The sequence below is a fragment of the Tachyglossus aculeatus genome, chromosome 5 (assembly GCF_015852505.1).
Source record: "Tachyglossus aculeatus isolate mTacAcu1 chromosome 5, mTacAcu1.pri, whole genome shotgun sequence".
NCBI lineage: Eukaryota > Metazoa > Chordata > Mammalia > Monotremata > Tachyglossidae > Tachyglossus > Tachyglossus aculeatus.
Window position 1 is genome coordinate 81,237,457 of NC_052070.1, and position 18,502 is coordinate 81,255,958.

The 18,502-nt window shown below is 46.0% G+C and overlaps 1 protein-coding gene across 1 annotated transcript; it reads left to right on the plus strand.

Annotated features, from left to right (window-relative positions):
- The first annotated feature begins 6,031 nt into the window (after positions 1–6,031).
- TM2D2 (TM2 domain containing 2) lies at positions 6,032–16,148 on the plus strand. The gene is made up of 5 exons (XM_038747493.1): positions 6,032–6,375; positions 11,104–11,191; positions 11,727–11,842; positions 14,842–15,094; positions 15,828–16,148. The coding sequence occupies exons 1-4, from the start codon at positions 6,128–6,130 to the stop codon at positions 15,053–15,055; spliced, it is 666 nt and encodes a 221-aa protein (XP_038603421.1). The 5' UTR covers positions 6,032–6,127; the 3' UTR covers positions 15,056–15,094; positions 15,828–16,148.
- Positions 16,149–18,502: the final 2,354 nt, after the last annotated feature.

Here is an 18,502-nt window from a genome sequence, read left to right on the forward strand (position 1 = left end):
ACTGACTGACCAAGTACCGTTTAAAATAATAATAATGGCCTCTATTAAGTGCTTACTATGTGCAAAGCACTGTTCTAAGCGCTGGGAAGAAGACTAGATTGTGAGCCCGTTGTTGGGTAGGGACCCTCTCTATCAACTGCCGACTCGGACTTCCCAAGCGCCTAGTCCAGTGCTCTGCACACAGTAAGCGCTCAATAAATACGATTGAATGAATGACTGACTGACCAAGTACCGTTTAAAATAATAATAATGGCCTCTATTAAGTGCTTACTATGTGCAAAGCACTGTTCTAAGCGCTGGGAAGAAGACTAGATTGTGAGCCCTTTGTTGGGTAGGGACCCTCTCTATCTGTTACCGACTTGGACTTCCCAAGCGCTTAGTCCAGTGCTCTGCGCACAGCAAGCGCTCAGAAAATACGATTGAATGACTGACTGACCAAATATCGTTCAAAATAATAATGTGGGCATTTGTTAAGCGCTTACTATGTGCAAAGCACTGTTCTAAGCGCTAGGAAGAAGACTGGACTGTTCTAGACTGTGAGCCCGTTGTTGGGTAGGGACCCTCTCTATCTACTGCCGACTTGGACTTCCCAAGCGCTTAGTCCAGTGCTCGGCACACAGTAAGCGCTCAATAAATACGACTGAATGACTGACTGACCAAATATCGTTTAAAAGAAGACTAGACTGTTCTAGACTGTGAGCCCGTTGTTGGGTAGGGACCATCTCTATCTGTTGCCGACTTGGACTTCCCAAGCGCTTAGTACAGTGCTCTGCACACAGTAAGCACTCAATAAATACGACTGAATGACTGACTGACCAAATATCGTTTAAAAGAAGACTAGACTGTTCTAGACTGTGAGCCCGTTGTTGGGTAGGGACCATCTCTGCTGCCGACTTGGACTTCCCAAGCGCTTAGTCCAGTGTTCTGCACACAGTAAGCGCTCAATAAATAAGATTGAATGACTGACTGACAGACCAAGTATCGTTTAAAAGAAGACTAGACTGTTCTAGACTGTGAGCCCGTTGTTGGGTAGGGACCATCTATCTGTTGCCGGCTTGGACTTCCCAAGTGCTTAGTCCAGTGCTCTGCACACAGCAAGCACTCAGAAAATACGATTGAATGACTGACCAAGTACCGTTTAAAATAATAATAATGGCCTCTATTAAGTGCTTACTACGTCCAAAGCACTGTTCTAAGCGCTGGGAAGAAGACTAGACTGTGAGCCCGTTGTTGGGTAGGGACCCTCTCTATCTCTTGCTGACTCAGACTTCCCAAGCGCTTAGTCCAGTGCTCTGCACACAGTAAGCACTCAATAAATACGACTGAATGACTGACTGACCAAATATCGTTTAAAAGAAGACTAGACTGTTCTAGACTGTGAGCCCGTTGTTGGGTAGGGACCCTCTCTATCTGTTGCCAACTTGGACTTCCCAAGCGCTCAGTACAGTGCTCTGCACACAGTAAGCGCTCAATAAATATGACTGAATGACTGACTGACCAAGTATCATTTAAAAGAAGACTAGGCTGTTCTTGACTGTGAGCCCGCTGTTGGGTAGGGACCGTCTCTATCTGCTGCCGACTTGGGCTTCCCAAGTGCTTAGTCCAGTGCTCTGCACACAGTAAGCGCTCAATAAATATGACTGAATGACTGACTGACCAAGTATCATTTAAAAGAAGACTAGACCGTTCTAGACTGTGAGCCCGATGTTGGGTAGGAACTATCTCTGTTGCCAACTTGGACTTCCCAAGTGCTTAGTACAGTGCTCTGCACACAGCAAGCACTCAGAAAATACGATTGAATGACTCACTGACCAAATATCATTTAAAAGAAGACTAGACTGTTCTAGACCGTGAGCCCGTTGTTGGGTAGGGACCGTCTCTATCTGTTGCTGACTTGGACTTACCAAGCGCTTAGTGCAGTGTTCTGCACACAGTAAGCGCTCAATAAATACGATTGAATGACTGACTGACCAAGTATCTTTTAAAATAAAAAGAATGGCATTTATTAAACGCTTACTATGTACAAAGCACTGTTCTAAGCACTGGGAAGAAGACTAGACTGTTCTAGACTGGGAGCCCGTTGTTGGGTAGGGACTGTCTTTATCTGTTGCCGACTTGGACTTCCCAAGCGCTTAGTACAGTGCTCTGCACACAGTAAGCGCTCAGTAAATATGATTGAATGAATGACTAACTGACCAAGTATCGTTTAAAAGACTAGACTGTTCTAGACTGTGAGCACGTTGTCATCATCATCATCCATCGTATTTATTGAGCGCTTACTATGTGCAGAGCACTGTACTAAGCGCTTGGGAAGTACAAATTGGCAACATATAGAGACAGTCCCTACCCAACAGTGGGCTCAGGGACCGTCTCTGTTGCCGACTTGTACTTCCCAAGCGCTTAGTCCAGTGCTCTGCACACAGTAAGCGCTCAATAAATATGATTGAATGAAGGCATGAATCAATCAATCGTATTTATTGAGCGCTTACTGTGTGCAGAGCACTGTACTAAGCACTTGGGAAGTGCAAGTTGGCAACATTAGAGTCCCTACCCAACAGTGGGCTCACAGTCTAGAAGGGGGGAGACAGAGAACAAAACCAAACATATTAACAAAATAAAATAAATAGAATAGATATGTACAAGTAAAATAAATAAATAAATAAATAAATAAAGTAATAAATATGTACAAACATATATACATATATACAGGTGCTGTGGGGAAGGGAAGGAGGTAAATGAACCTCCGCCTCATCTAGCCATCAACCAGGTCCTGCCTCCGGCCTGGAAAGTCCTCCCTCCTCACATTCATTCCTTCATTCAATTGTATTTACTGAGCATTTGCTGTGTGCAGAGCACTGGACTAAGCGCTTGGGAAGTACAAAAGAGAAGCAGCGTGGCTTAGTGGCAAGAGCACGGGCTGGAGAGTCAGAGGACGTTGGTTCCAATCCCGACTCTGCTATTTGTCTGATGTGTGACCTTGGGAAAGCCACTTAACTTCTCTGGGCCTCAGTTACCTCATCTGTAAAATGGGGATTACGACTGTGAGCCCCACTTGGGACAATCTGATCACCTTATAACCTCCCCAGTGCTTAGAACAGTGCTTTACACGTAGTAAGCGCTTAATAAATGCCATTATTAGAGAAGCGGTGTGGTTCAGTGGAAAGAGCACGGGCTTTGGAGTCAGAGGTCATGAGTTCAAATCCCCACTCCACCACTTGTCAGCTGTGTGACTGTGGGCAAGTCACTTAACTTCTCTGGCCCTCAGTTACCTCATATGTAAAATGGGGATTAAGGCTGTGAGCCTCCCGTGAGACAACCTGATCACCTTGTAACCTCCCCAGTGCTTAGAACAGTGCTTTGCACATAGTAAGCACTTAATAAATACCATTATTATTATTATTATTATCTTGTATCTACCCCAGGGCTTAGAACAGTCCTTGGCACATAGTAAGCGCTTAACCAATACAATAATTATTATTATTATTACAAATCGGCAACATATAGAGAGGGTCCCTACCCAACAACGGGCTTACAGTCTACACAAACAATCACTCTCTTCACCTTCAAAGCCTTATTGAAGGGACATCTCCAAGAGGGCTTCCTTGACTAAGCTCTCTTTTCCCACTCTAGACTGTAAACTGTTGTGGGCAGGGAATGTGTCTATTTATTGTTATATTGTCGTCTCCCAAGTGGTTAGTATAGTGCTCTACACATAGTAACTGCTCAATAAATACAACTGAAAGAACAAATGGACAGGGACTGGGTCCAACCCAATTAAACTAGTATTTATCACAGCGCTTAGAACAGTGCTTGGCATTTAGCAAACACTTAACAAATACCTTTTTTTTGACGGGGTCTGGGGACAGTTGGGAGGGGACAGTACAATACAACCGTATTAGCCATGGTCCCTGCCCAGGAGTTTGCAGATTGGGGTGGGGGACAGACAATATAAATAATATATAATTTAAAAATATGCTCATTAGTTCTGTGGGGTTGGGGGGTGAGTTGAAAATAAAATGTCCAAAGGTCACCGATCCAAGTGCCCTCCCTCTTAATCCCTGGGGGTGGAGGCTCAAATCGACACCTGCCCGTTGTTGGGTAGGGATTGTCTCAATTGTACTTTCCAAGTGCTTAGTACAGTGCTCTGCACACAGTAAGCGCTCAATAAATATGATTGAACATTTCTGGGGTCCTCCCCTCTTCTTTCCCCCTTTCTCCCCCTCCTTCCCCCTCCTCCCCACTCTCCCTTCTCCCCATTCTCCCTTCTCTCCACTCTCCCTCCTCCCCCTCTCCCTTCTCCCCACTCTCCCTCCTCCTTTCCCCACCTCCCCACTCTCCCTCCTCCTTTCCCCATCTCCCCACTCTCCCCCTCCTTCCCCTCCTCCCCTCTCCTCCTTTCCCCTCTTCCTCCTCCTCCCTCTTCCCCACTCTCCCCCTCCATCCCCCTTCTCTCTCCTCCCTCCTTTCCCCTCTTCCCCACTCTCCCCCCTCCATCCCCCTTCTCCCCACTGCCTCCTCCCCACTCTCTCTCCTCCTTTCCCCTCCTCCCCACTCTCCCTCCTCCCCACTCTCCCTTCTCCCCACTCTCCCTCCTCCTTTCCCCTCCTCCCCACTCTCCCTTCTCCCCACTCTCCCTCCTCCTTTCCCCTCCTCCCCACTCTCCCTTCTCCCCATTCTCCCTTCTCTCCACTCTCCCTCCTCCTTCCCCCTCCTCCCCCTCTCCCTTCTCCCCACTCTCCCTCCTCCTTTCCCCACCTCCCCACTCTCCCTCCTCCTTTCCCCATCTCCCCACTCTCCCCCTCCTTCCCCTCTCCTCCTTTCCCCTCTTCCTCCTCCTCCCCCATCCCCCTTCTCTCTCCTCCCTCCTTTCCCCTCTTCCCCACTCTCCCCCCTCCATCCCCCTTCTCCCCACTGCCTCCTCCCCACTCTCTCTCCTCCTTTCCCCTCCTCCCCACTCTCCCTCCTCCCCACTCTCCCTTCTCCCCACTCTCCCTCCTCCTTTCCCCTCCTCCCCACTCTCCCTTCTCCCCACTCTCCCTCCTCCTTTCCCCTCCTCCCCACTCTCCCTTCTCCCCACTCTCCCTCCTCCTTTCCCCTCCTCCCCACTCTCCCTCCTCCTTTCCCCTCCTCCCCACTCTCCCTTCTCCCCACTCTCCCTCCTCCTTTCCCCTCCTCCCCACTCTCCCTCCTCCCTCCTCCCTCCTTCCCATTCTCCCCCCTCCTTTCCCCTTCCTCCTCCTTTCCCCTCTTCCCCACTCTCCCCCCTCCATCCCCCTCCTCCCCACTCTCTCTCCTCCTTCCCCCTCCTCCCCACTCTCTCTCCTCCTTTCTCCTCCTCCCCACTCTCCCTTCTCCCCACTCCCTCCTCCCTTTCCTCCTTTCCCCTCCTCCCCACTCTCCCTTCTCCCCACTCTCCCCCCTCCTTTCCCCTCCTCCCCTCTCCCTTCTCCCCACTCCTTTCCCCTCCTCCCCACTCTCCCTCCTCCTTTCCCCTCCTCCCCACTCTCCCTCCTCCTATCCCCTCCTCCCCACTCTCCCTCCTCCTTTCCCCTCTCCCCACTCTCCCCCCTCCTTTCCCCTCCTCCCCACTCTCCTCCTTTCCCCTCTTCCTCCTCCTCCCTCTTCCCCACTCTCCTCCCTCCATCCCCCTTCTCCCTACTCCCTCCTCCCCACTCTCCCTTCTCCTTTCCCCTCCTCCCCACTCTCCTTCCTCCTTTTCCCCCTCCTCCCTCTTCTTCCCCCTCCAACCCCCTTCCCCCTCCAACCCCCTTCTCTCTCCTCCCTCCTTCCCCCTCCTCCCCACTCTCCCTCCTCCCCACTCTCCCTCCTCCTTTCCCCTCCTCCCCACTCTCCTCCCTCCACCCCCCTTCTCGCCCCTCCTCCCTCCCTCCCTATCCCGTGGGCCGGGGCCGGGTCCGGGCGATAACCCCGGGACGCGATTGGCCACCCGTGGGGCGGAGGGGGAAGGCGGAGCTCCTCCCGGCCGAGGCGCGGGCGGAGCGGGAGCGGGCGGAGCTGTCGGTCGGCCGGCCGGCCGCGGCCTAGCCCGGCGGTTCCGGGGTCGGCGCCGGGGGCTCGATTCGTGGGCGCCGCCGGTTCCCGCGTGCCGGGTCCCGGCCTTTGGAGGATGGTGGTGCCGGGCGGCTGGCCGGTGAGTTACGTGCTGCTGTGCGGCCAGGCGGCGTTGCTGCTGGGGAACCTGCTGCTGCTGCTGCAGTTGGTGCCGAGGAGCCTCTCGCAGAACGCCACGGCCGAGGCCGAGGCGGAGCCGCAGCCCACCGGGACCCTCGCCCCCAACGACGCCCGGGACCGGGACCGGGACCAGGCCTGGGACTACACCGACCCGCGCTCTCCCCTTGTCCTCTGCGCCTTCCTGTAAGTGCCAAGACGAAGGGTGGACGGGGGTGGAAAAAGAAGATGGCATTTGCTAAGCGCCTACTATGTGCGAAGCACTGTTCTCAGCGCTGGGGGGATACAAGGTGATCAGGTTGTCCCACGGGGGGGCTCACGGCCTTCAACCTCTCTTCAAGGCCCTAAGAGAGCTCACCTCTTCCAGGAGGCCTTCCCAGACTGAGCCCCCTCCTTCCTCTCCATCCCCCCCGCCTTACCTCCTTCCCTTCCCCACAGCACCTGTATATATGTTTGTACAGATTTTAAAAGTCTCCCCCTTTTAGACTGTGAGCCCACTGTTGGGTAGGGACTGTCTCTATATGTTGCCAACTTGTACTTCCCAAGTGCTTAGTACAGTGCTCTGCACACAGTAAGCGCTCAATACGATTGACTGATTGATTATTATTCTATTTATTTTACCTATACATATCTTTATTTTATTTTGTTAATATGTTTGGTTTTGTTCTCTGTCTCCCCCTTCTAGACTGTGAGCCCACTGTTGGGTAGGGAACGTCTCTGTATGTTGCCAACTTGTACTTCCCAAGTGCTTAGTACAGTGCTCTGCACACAGTAAGCGCTCAATAAATACGATTGATTGATTCAACCTCTCTTCCTCCCTTCAAGGCCCTACTGAGAGTTCACCTCCTCCAGGAGGCCTTCCCAGACTGAGCCCCCTCCTTCCCCTCCCCCTCCATCCCCCCCCTCCGCCTTACCTCCTCCCTTCCCCACAGCACCTGTATATATGTATATATGTTTGTACATACATATTTATTACTCTATTTTACTTGTTCATAGCTATTCTATTTATTTTATTTTGTTATTATGTTTGGTTTTGTTCTCTGTCTCCCCCTTCTAGACTGTGAGCCCACTGTTGGGTAGGGACCATCTCTACATGTTGCCAACTTGTACTTCCCAAGTGCTTAGTACAGTGCTCTGCACACAGTAAGCGCTCAATAAATACGATTGATTGATTCATCCCCATTTTACAGACGAGGTAACTTGAGGCTCAGAGAGGTTAAGTGACTTGCCCAAGGTCATACGGCAGACATATGGCGGAGACGGGATTAGAACCGATGACCTCTGACTCCCCCTTCTAGACTGTGAGCCCACTGTTGGGTAGGGACCGTCTCCATATGTTGCCAACTTGTACTCCCCAAGTGCTTAGTACAGTACTCTGCACACAGTAAGCACTCAATAAATACGATTGAATGAATGAATGACTTCCAAGCCCATGCTCTTGTCTCTGAGCCACGCAGGGAGGGCAGCCAGTGCCCTCTCCAACTTCATCAGTCTCCCCCTTGCAACTGTAAGCCCCATTAATTAATTAATGATGGTATTTGTTAATACCCCTTTCTAGACTGTGAGCCCATTGTTGGGTAGGGACTGTCTCTATATGTTGTCAACTTGTACTTCCCAAGCGCTTAGTAGAGTGCTCTGCACACAGTAAGTACTCAATAAATATGATTGAACGAATGAATAAATGAATAAATATGATTGAATGAATGAATAATAATAATAATGCTGGCATTTGTTAAGCGCTTACTATGTGCCAAGCACTGTTGTAAACGCCGGGGTAGATACACAGGGTAATCAGATTGTCCCACGTGGGGCTCACAGTCTTCACCCCCATTTTCCAGATGAGGGAACTGAGGCACAGAGAAGTGAAGTGACTTGCCCAAGGTCACACAGCTGACAAGTGGCAGAGCCGGGATTAGAACCCACGACCTCTGACTCCGAAGCCCGGGCTCTTTCCACTAAGCCACGCTGCTTCTCAGAGTGCTTACGCTGTTAAGTGCTTACTATGTGTCAAACACTGTTCTAAGCACTGGGGGGGATACAAGGTGATCAGGTTGTCCCACGTGGGGCTCACAGTCAAACGCAGATGAGGTAACTGAGGCCCAGAGAAGTGAAGTGACTTGCCCAAAGTCACACAGTTGACCAGTGGCGGAGCCGGAATTAGAACCCAAGACCCCTGACTCCCAATCTTGTGCTTCCATGTGGGCAGGGGTCGTGCCTACCCACTCCACCCTCGTGTGCTCTCCCAGGCGCTCACTTCACTGTGCTGCACCCAGTTAGCGCGCACTAAATCCCATCAAACCATGGATTGACTGGGTCGTGATTGCGTGTGTGGGTGGTAATAATAATAATGGTATTTGTTAAGCGCTTACTCTATTCCAAGTACTGTTCCAAGCACTGGGGGGGATACAAGGTAATCAGGTTGTCCCACATGGGGCTCACAGGCTTAATCCCCATTTCACAGATAAGGGAACTGAGGCCCAGAAAAGTGAAGTGACTTGCCCAGAGTCACACAGCTGACAAGTGGCGGAGCCGGGATTAGAACCCATGACCTCAGACTCCCAAGCCCGTGATCTTTCCACTGAGCCACACTGCCTTTCTGATCGTGTGTTGTGAGGAGCCCCATTCATCCGCTCTGTGTGACCAGAGGCATCCCGTGGGACCCTTTGGGTGGGTGTAGAGACCCTGACAGAACATGCCCATGGAGATCACTGTACCAGCAAGGCCTAGTGGGTAGATCAGGGAGGGGCCTGGGCATCAGAAGGTCATGAATTCTAATCCCGGCTCTGCCATTTATCTGCTATGGGACCCTGGGCAAGTTGCTATACTTCCCTGGGCCTCAGTTACCTCATCTGGAAAATGGGGGTTGAGATTGGGAACCCCATATGACTGTGTCCAACCCGATTTGGTTGTATCCCACTCCAGTGCCCAGTACAGTGCCTGGCACAGAGTAAGTGCTTAATAAATGCCATAATTATTATTACAATTATTCTACCATCATCATCAATCGTATTGGGCGCTTACTGTGTGCAGAGCACTGTACTAAGCGCTTGGGAAGTACAGGTTGGCAACATATAGAGACAGTCCCTACCCAACAGTGGGCTCACAGTCTAAAATGGGGAGACAGAGAACAAAACCAAACATACTAACAAAACTACCAGAGGACAAAAGCCACAAACGTCACAGGATGCGGTGACTTCGCCTGCCAATATGCCGTGGGAGCCCAGACTTAAATCTAGACATATCCTATAAGATATGATTTCTTATAAAATAGTATAGTGTATATAATATTGCATCATATCTTATTACAATAATTTAATAATAATCACCGTGGTATTTAAGTGCCTACTATGTGCCAAGCACTGTTCTAAGCACTGGGGTAGTTACAAGGTAATCAGGCTGGACTCAAGCCATGTCCCACATGTTGCTCACAGCCTTTATCCCCGTTTTTTGTATATGTACATATCTAAAATTCTGTGGTTATCCTATTCATATTACTGTGTATGTGTATATAGATAAATATATGTCTTAAATTTTGTGGATATCCCATTGTAGATATGTAAGTGCATGTGTGCATATATGTATATACATATATATATATACATATGACTATCCTATTATATATTTGTAAGTGCATGTGTGTATGTATATGTATGTTAAATTCTGTGGATATCCTACACACACACACACACACACAAAAAAAAAAAATCACTCTACTAGGTGCTGGGATGGATTCGAGCCCGCTGTTGGGTAGGGACCGTCTATATGTTGCCAACTTGTACTTCCCAAGTGCTTAGTACAGTGCTCTGCACACAGCAAGGGCTCAATAAATATGATTGAATGAAAGAATTCCAGGTAATCAGATTAGATCCTGTCCCACATAAGACTCCCCAGTGAAAGAGTGAAAATGGACTGAGAGAACCAGTCTATTGTATTTAAGTACTCACTGTGTGCAGAGCACTGTACTTACCTCTTGGGAGAGTATAACTGAGTAGGTAAACATGTTCCCTGCCCACAAAGCACTTAGCATCTAGAGGAGAAGTTGGGCATTAATATAAATAAATAAAAGCAGTGTGGCCTGGCGGGAAGAACACGGGCCTGAGATTCAAAGGCCCTGGGTTCTAATTGGAAGCAGTGTGGCTCAGTGGAAAGAGCAAGGGCTTGGGAGCCAGAAGTCATGGGTTCTAATTCTGACTCCTCCACTTGTCAGCTGTGTGACTTTGGGCGAGTCACTTAACTTCTCTGTGCCTCAGTTACCTCATCTGTAAAATGGGGATTGACAGCCCCACGTGGGACAACCTGATCACCTTGTATCCACCCTTGTTCTTAGAACGGTGCTTTGCACGTAGTAAGCGCTTAACAAATGCCATTATTATTATTATCATTAATACTGGCTCTGTCACATTGCTGTGTGACCGTGGGAAAGTCACTTCCCTTGTCTGTGCTTCAGTTGCCTCACCTGTAAAATAGGGGTGATGACTGAGCCCCACATAGGGCATGGTCAGTGTTCAACCTGTCTATGCCAATGCTTAGTACAGTGTCCTGCACTTAGTACTTAAGAAATATTTTTTTAAAACGTCAGCAATGTAGAGATGGAACCCACATATGCTGTGGTGATAGGGGATTTCCATTGAGAAGCAGTGTGGCGCAGTGGAAAGAGCACATCACTTAACTTCTCGATGCCTCAGTTACCTCATCTGTAAAATGGGGATTAAGATTGTGAGCCCCACGTGAGACAACCTGATCGCCCTGTATCCCCCAGCACTTAGAACAGTGCTTTGCACATAGTAAGTGCTTAACAAATACCATCATTATTATAATTATTATTATTACCTGTTTATAGCATGTGTTTTTGTGTGCTGAGCTCCTGACTTCTGAGTCATTTAACCATGAGGGTTCCGTTTTGATGATTTACAGACCTGATGAATTTATAGAATGTGAGGATCCTGTGGATCACGTTGGAAATTCAACTGCCTCCCAAGAGCTGGGTTATGGATGTCTCAAGGTGAGTATTAAGCCCTTCTGTAAAGAGACATCCAAGTGGTTGAACAAATATTTGTGCAACTTTCCTCGTGATAAATGCTGCCCTGAGCATTTTTTCTCATAAGAAAACAAAAATTAACAACTTTCAAACATCTCCTTTGTAAATACCATTTATATGTAAACCTCAAAATAGTATTGGCTACTCTAAATACTGTAAAATATCTGTGAATAAAGTTTAGAATTTAAAACTATAATAAGAATTGAAATGCTCATTTCTAAACACTCCTTATAGACCACTCTTTTTTCTTTGACTTTCGGCTGGTGCATTTCATAACCATTGTAATGTCAAACATGTTATTCAAATGAGTAGATTATGTAGAAAGTTAGCCTCTGAATCACTCAACATTTTAGAAAACAGCAGATTCCTTTGGAATTAAGAGAAGATCAATAGGAACTGACTTGACCTGCATATCTGCCCGAGGGATCCTCCCATGAGCACTGTGGCAATACTGTGTTCTGAAATGGCTATTTTAAAGCTTGGGATTTTTGCTTCACAGTTGGGTGGCCAAGCCTACAACGATGTGGAACATACGTCTGTGCAGTGCAAGGCACTGGATGGAATCGAGTGTGCCAATCCTAGGACCTTCCTACGAGAGAATAAACCCTGTATAAAGTGAGTATATCATCAGTCAATCAGTGGTATTTTTCAAGTGCTTACTTTTGTGCCAAGCCTGTACTTAAGCATTTGTGAGAGTGCAGTACAATTGGTAGACACAGTCCCTGCTGTCAGGTAGCTTACAGTCTAATAAGGGACATGGAGAGTGGATCCCTTGTTATTCTGTGATTCTCTGATTATGTAATTTTTTTTAACCTGAGCAATTTTTAGGACTGAGGGGACAAACCAAATCATTAGTTCTGAGTACAGAGCCCTTGGGAGAGTGTAATAGAGGTAAAAGGCATGACTCCTGCCGCAAAAACAGTTTACAGTCTAAAGTGTGAGACAGACACAAAATGACAGATGGGAATGGAAGATGGATAGGTGAATAAATAAATCCTTAAATAGTAAAGCAGGTATACTGATATTTACAAAAGTGCCAAAAATGAATAAGGGCTAAGCGGTGGGAAGATATGATCACAGGAGGAAAAAAATTCAGGAAAGCTTCCTGTAAAAGATGGGCTTTCAAGATGCAGAGATCTATCATCTGCCAGTTTTGAAATGGAAGAGAGCTCCAGGAAAGAGGAAAGGTGTGAGCAAGGGGTCAGAGGTGGGAGAGAGAGAATGATGCACAGTGAGAAAGTTAGCTTGGCAGGAATCAATCATATTTTATCGAGCGCTTACTGTGTGTAGAATGCTGTACTAAGTGCTTGGGAAAGTTCAGTGTAACAGAATTGATAGACAGGTTCCTTACCCACAAAGAGCTTACGGTCTAGGGGACAAAGAGTGTGGGCAGATATGTGGTGAGAGTAGAAAGCTGATGTGTATGTAAGAGGGAGAGAGTTGATGAAGTGCTTTTAAATCCAGGACTTGATACCAAGTCCTGCTTGATACCAAGAGGAGTGGTTTTTGAAGAGTGAAAGGACACTGCTCATTTAGAAAAATGATATGGGCAGCATCATGCTGTATAGAAGAGGGGAGAAACTGAAGCTGGGGAGACCAGTGAGGAGACTGATACGATACAGACATACCCCAGGTTAAAGCCACCCCACGATACATAAAACCTTGACCTCCATCCATTATCTTTCAACACCTCAGCAATCCAGACCAACATTGCAAGATGCCAAAACAGATGAAAAAGTTGTGGTCTCTCCAGCCCCAGCTAAGATTTGGAGACTAGAAATTCTTGCATCAATTTTAAAGCAAGCAGATAGATTTTTTTAAAGAATGTTTGAAGAAGTCCTTGAAAAGAGTTCAGAAGTGTTCAGAAAGAACTGGCCTGCTACAAGGTACTTTATGAAGACAAAAAGAAGGCTATCCAAGCTAAATTGGACAAATTCTCCATTAAAGTTGAAAAACACACCATCACAGTCGGCAGAACCAGCTACATTTGCAGCCTCCCTCAAATATTTTTAATTTATACAACTCCTAATTTAATGCTGTGATGTTTTGAATTTCTTTGAGAGATTAAAGTGCAGTTTAGCAGTGCATATCAGAATTTCATATTATTTTTCCAGTTTGAGAATAGAACTCATTTTTTAACATGTAAGTCTATGGAAAAAATATAGCTCACAATATGGCAATATTTTCAAGGAACATAATCAGTCGTACTTACTGAGAGCTTACCTTGTGTAGTGCAGCATATTAGGTATTTGGGAGAGTACGGTATCACAAAGTCGATAGACACATTCCCAGCTCACAACGGGAAGCAGCGTGATCTAGTGGATAAAGCATGTGCATGTAAATGTATGTGTGTGAGAGTTTGTAGATATATCTACCCACACATACAGGGAGTCCTCCAATAATGGAATGATTGTATTCTTGGAGAACCTTGCGTTTTGGAAAAATATTGTTCATACTGATTCAACTGGAATTAATTCAACAAGAACACGAGAAGCAGTGTGGCCTAGTGGAAAGAGCATGGGCCCAGAAGTCAGAGGACCTGGGTTTTAATCTCAGCTCTGCTACTTGTCTGCTGTGATATCATGGGTAAGTCACTTAACATCTCTGTGCCTCAGTTCCCTCGTCCGCACAATGGGGATTCAATACCTGTTTTCCCTCCTACTTAGACTGTGAGTCCCATGTGAGACCTAATTATCATGTACCTATCTTAGCACATCGGACAATGCTTGACAGAAATTAAGCCCTTAACAAATACCACAAGTCTTAGTATTAATAGGTTAGAAGATAGATGGTTCTAGGATGCTACCATAATTGACGTTTTTTGGACACAAATTCCTATATAATTTTTGTTTACCCCATTGCCATCTGTGTTTCCAATTTTACAGTATTTAATAGAAAAGACCCAAATATATAGCCCCAAATACTGTACAATACAGTAAGTCTGAAGCTGAGACCTAGCAGCATAGAAGTTTCATGCCGTGGTGCCATGCACGTGTATGCTACTGTTTCTTCCAACATCAAACCTATCTACTTCAACATATTGATCTTGGCATACCCTCTACACTTTTACCTCAAAATGGGCAGGGAACGCGTCTCCTAATTCTGTTGTATGTACTCTCCTGAGCATTTAGTACAGTAGTACCGTGCACATACCAATAAATACCATTGATTTATTTACACAAGAACAGCTTCATTTTATAGAAAGATTGTTTGCTAGTCCATTTATTGTATTATATCCTAATCATGTATAACACATGCGGTAGCAGAAGCCTAGAGAAAAGAGCACAGGGCTGGGCAGCAGACGACTGGAGTTCTAATCCCAGGTCTGCAAATCTGCGATTTGCGATTTGTGTGACACAGGGCAAGTCACTTGTCTGTTCCTCAGTTTTCTCAACTTAAGATGGGGATTCAGTACCTGTTCTTCCTACCCCCTCAGACCATGAGCCCCTTGCAGGATTGGTACTGTGTCTGATCTCACTGTGTCGTACATCTCCACCCAAATGCTTGGAACAGTGCTGGGCACATAGTAAGCACTTAAAACATGACCAGTTATGAATTGCTGCTGGTTTTTGCTTTCATTTGTTAAATAATCCTTTTGGATTTACTACACCTAGGTACACAGGGCACTACTTCATAACTACTTTACTGTACTCCTTCTTCCTGGGATGCTTTGGAGTTGACCGCTTCTGCCTGGGACACACGGGCACAGCAGTAGGGAAACTGCTGACCCTCGGAGGACTTGGGATCTGGTGGTTCGTTGATCTTATTCTGCTCATCACAGGAGGGTTGATGCCTAGTGACGGCAGTAATTGGTGTACCATTTACTAAAGAGCACGGAACCCAGGCAAGAACCGGGAAAACGGAGAGGTGAGTCATCACTCTTCCTCTGGCCACATCTGTAAAAACTCGCAGATTTGTCCTTTCTTCCCCAACTGGGATAACTGTTTTACTTTTTTAAAGAGGCAGCATGGCACAGTGGATAGAGCCCAGGCCTGAGAGTCAGAAGGTAATGGGTTCTAATCCTGGCTCTGCCACTTGTCTGCTGTGTGACCTTGGGCAAGTCACTTCACTTTTCTGGGCCTCAGTTTCCTCATCTGGAAAATGGGGATTGAGACTGTGAGCCCCATGTGGGACAGGGACTATGTCCAACACGATTTGCTTCTATCCACTTCAGTGCCTGACACATAGAAAACAGGTAACAAGTATCACAATTATGATTACAATTATTCTTACCTTTTCAGTGTGAATGATAGATTCGCAAGTCAAAGCTTAACTTATGGGCTCAAAGTGACAGATAAACATTATTTTAAACATCCGACTCCTACCTGTATAAACAAAGTATATTACTTAAGAGTTTTGCCTCACCCAGTCAGCGGTACCCTTCTCTTTGTGACTCTCTTCATTTAATTCATTCTGTGATATTTATTGAGCACTTACTGTGTGCCAAGCACTGTACTATGCGCTTGAGAGAGTACAACAACACCATAAATGGACACATTCCCAGCCTACAACGAACTCACAGTCTGAGTTTCAATTAAGATGTGTGCTGGAAACCCAGTACCTCGAAGTTGCTTTGAACATGTTCCTGTTTTGTGTGCAGGCACGGGACAGGACCAGGGGATGATGCCGTCCATATTGGAGCAGATTTGAAATGAATCTACTGACAATCTACAACAGGGCAGGAAAGGGGCAGCAGATTTTAGTGTCTGATTCTACTTAGATTACTCAAACATTTTGATTGCACTGGAAAGCTAAATGGAGAAACATTTCAGCCAGCAACTACAACTAAACTTTAAGAACTGGACTTTTAAAAAGACAACCTTCCCCAACCTCCAATTACTAAAGCCCCCTCCGTGTGTTCCTCTTCTCCAGTTTTGGCATACCACGTGGGGATTGTTTCATTAAAATGTGTTTTGGAAAAGAATGGTCTGATTCATGTCCCTAAGATCAGCCACTCCCCTAAGGCAATTTTTTTACTCCTAAAAAACGGGATATAATCTTGACCCAAAGACCAGAAAGATGCTGATTAGCACCATATTTATGTGAAACCCTCTACCATCCAATGAGGATTATATATGAGTTGAAAGACTTACACTTCAAGATGGGGAAATAGTTTTCTTCCTGAGCAGAGTTAAACACCGATGCAGTTGTGGGTCAAGTCTGTGTGGTAAAGAAAGAAACAAGCATATTCCACTGATGCAAGTAAAAGTCTTCAGGAATCACGCTGTAGACTGAGCTTGCTGTGGGCATGGAATGTGTCTGTTGTATTGTACTCTCCCAAATGCTTAGTTCAGTGCTTTACACACAGTAAGCGCTCAATAAATACGATTGAATGAATGAATCACACTTACGGCTGAGGCCATGATCTCAGCACAATGACCAGTGGAGGGGGAGGGATGAGAAGTCTGCCAAGAGTTCCCTCTCCCCAACAGCTGGAGGCAGCTGAATGCAAAGGGAAATATTTGGGGTTGAAAGTAGATTATAAAATGAAAGTTTTTTTTGTTCTCTGTTACCCATCTGGGCCTTAAGGGCAAAGGAAAGATGAGTCGTGGGAAGCAGCATGGTCCTAGGAGTCAGAGGACCTGGGTTCTAATCCCAGCTGTGCCACTTGTTGTGACCTTAGGCAAGTCACTTCATTTCTCTGGGCCTCAGCTGCCTCGTTTAAAATGGGGATTAAAACTGTGAACTCCACATGGGACATGAACTGTGTCCAACCTGGTCAGTTTATCTCTAGCCCAGCACTTAGTACAGTGCCTGACACATAGTACACACCAAATACGATTTTAAAAAAGGTAAAAAACTAGGAGAAGATGTTTATGGTTGGATTTTAAAATTACTGAAAAATCAGCCACTGGATGACGATAAATAATACAGTATGGTTTTAGTAAAATCATTCTTGATGATGGAAGAGTTATGGTTGGAAGAATGTATGGAAGGCATCCCATGTGTGTTCTCTGCTTGGGAAATCCACACCCCGTTCCCCACCTCAGCCCTCCATGTAGTGCTGACTATTAGTGCAGCTTTTTCAGGACTCGCTACGTTATTTCCATTGTCAGCCAGGCTAAGGTGGCATTTGTTTGGCAAAGCAATATCAGTCGAGCATGTTGATCTGTATTTTGCTCCACGGAAGCCTCAGTTTTAGAGTTAGGACCTTAGTTATCATTCCCCTAATTGGCAAGAGTGTTTTTCAGTCCACTTTGATTTGGAGGAGTGAACAAGGAGCATAAGATAATTTACCACAAATAGGGATCATTCTTCCATCCAAAATCATACCTCATCTTGTGCTTTTCTGCTGTTTCCCCAATCTGTAAAAGAGCATACATTACCCCCATTCAAAGCTTCTTCTTGCAGAAAGCTGGCTTTGACCTATTACAAACCTTATAGTGAGCAACATTAACTGTTGCCAAAAAAAATGTTTCTGAAAAAAGTGCTATGGATTGATAGGAAATACACTGGATTAGTGTGAATTTGGCATTTCTAGCTACAATAGCTGTCGGAAGCCTAAATTGTTACCAGTGGTACACTAACAATATTCTGAATATCAGTGGAATAGTTCTGGGGCAGATAGCAATTTTTAATATCTGTCATCTTACTCGATGTTTTAACTAAAACAAAATGTGCAGTATTATTTAGACAGTGTCAGTTCTCCAAATATTAGCACAAAAAATGAACAGTTCATTTCTTAAATATCAGTTGTAAAAGTGAGTTAAGTTTATTGTAAATGTTTTCTTTAAAATAGAAAGCTCAAACTTCTCCTTCAAATATCACTTGGGTGTCTGAAAATGCCTTAAAAATGGTTGAGGGTGTGGTTGATCTTACATGTACAGTACTAGAAAAGAAACAAAGTGTATATTAAGATGTTTTTTATTTATAAGGCTTGTTTTACTTGCTAAGGGAGGTAATCTGAAATAACTCCCAGTCTTTGGACTCATCAGTCCAAATCGTGTGCTGTTGCCCTAGTTTTGCTAAGTAAGTGTATCCCTAAAATGGAAGGTATAGCTAATCAGGGATTTCAGGAACAAAGTCAGAATCCCATCTTCATTTCCTTGCCAAACTGCAGTGGAAAGAGAATCACTGTTTTATTACAGCTTCATTGACATCTGCAGTAGAAGTGATCGGTTGCCCATTGATGCTAACGATCACATCATGGGCCTTCATTCCAGAAATGCAAAGATAAGGACAGTCAGGAATTAGAGGAAAGGCTCAGTCCTGTAAGAGAAGCAGTCTAGTTTATTGTTCCAAGATATGTAGAATAGCACTACTCATGTTTTCTGC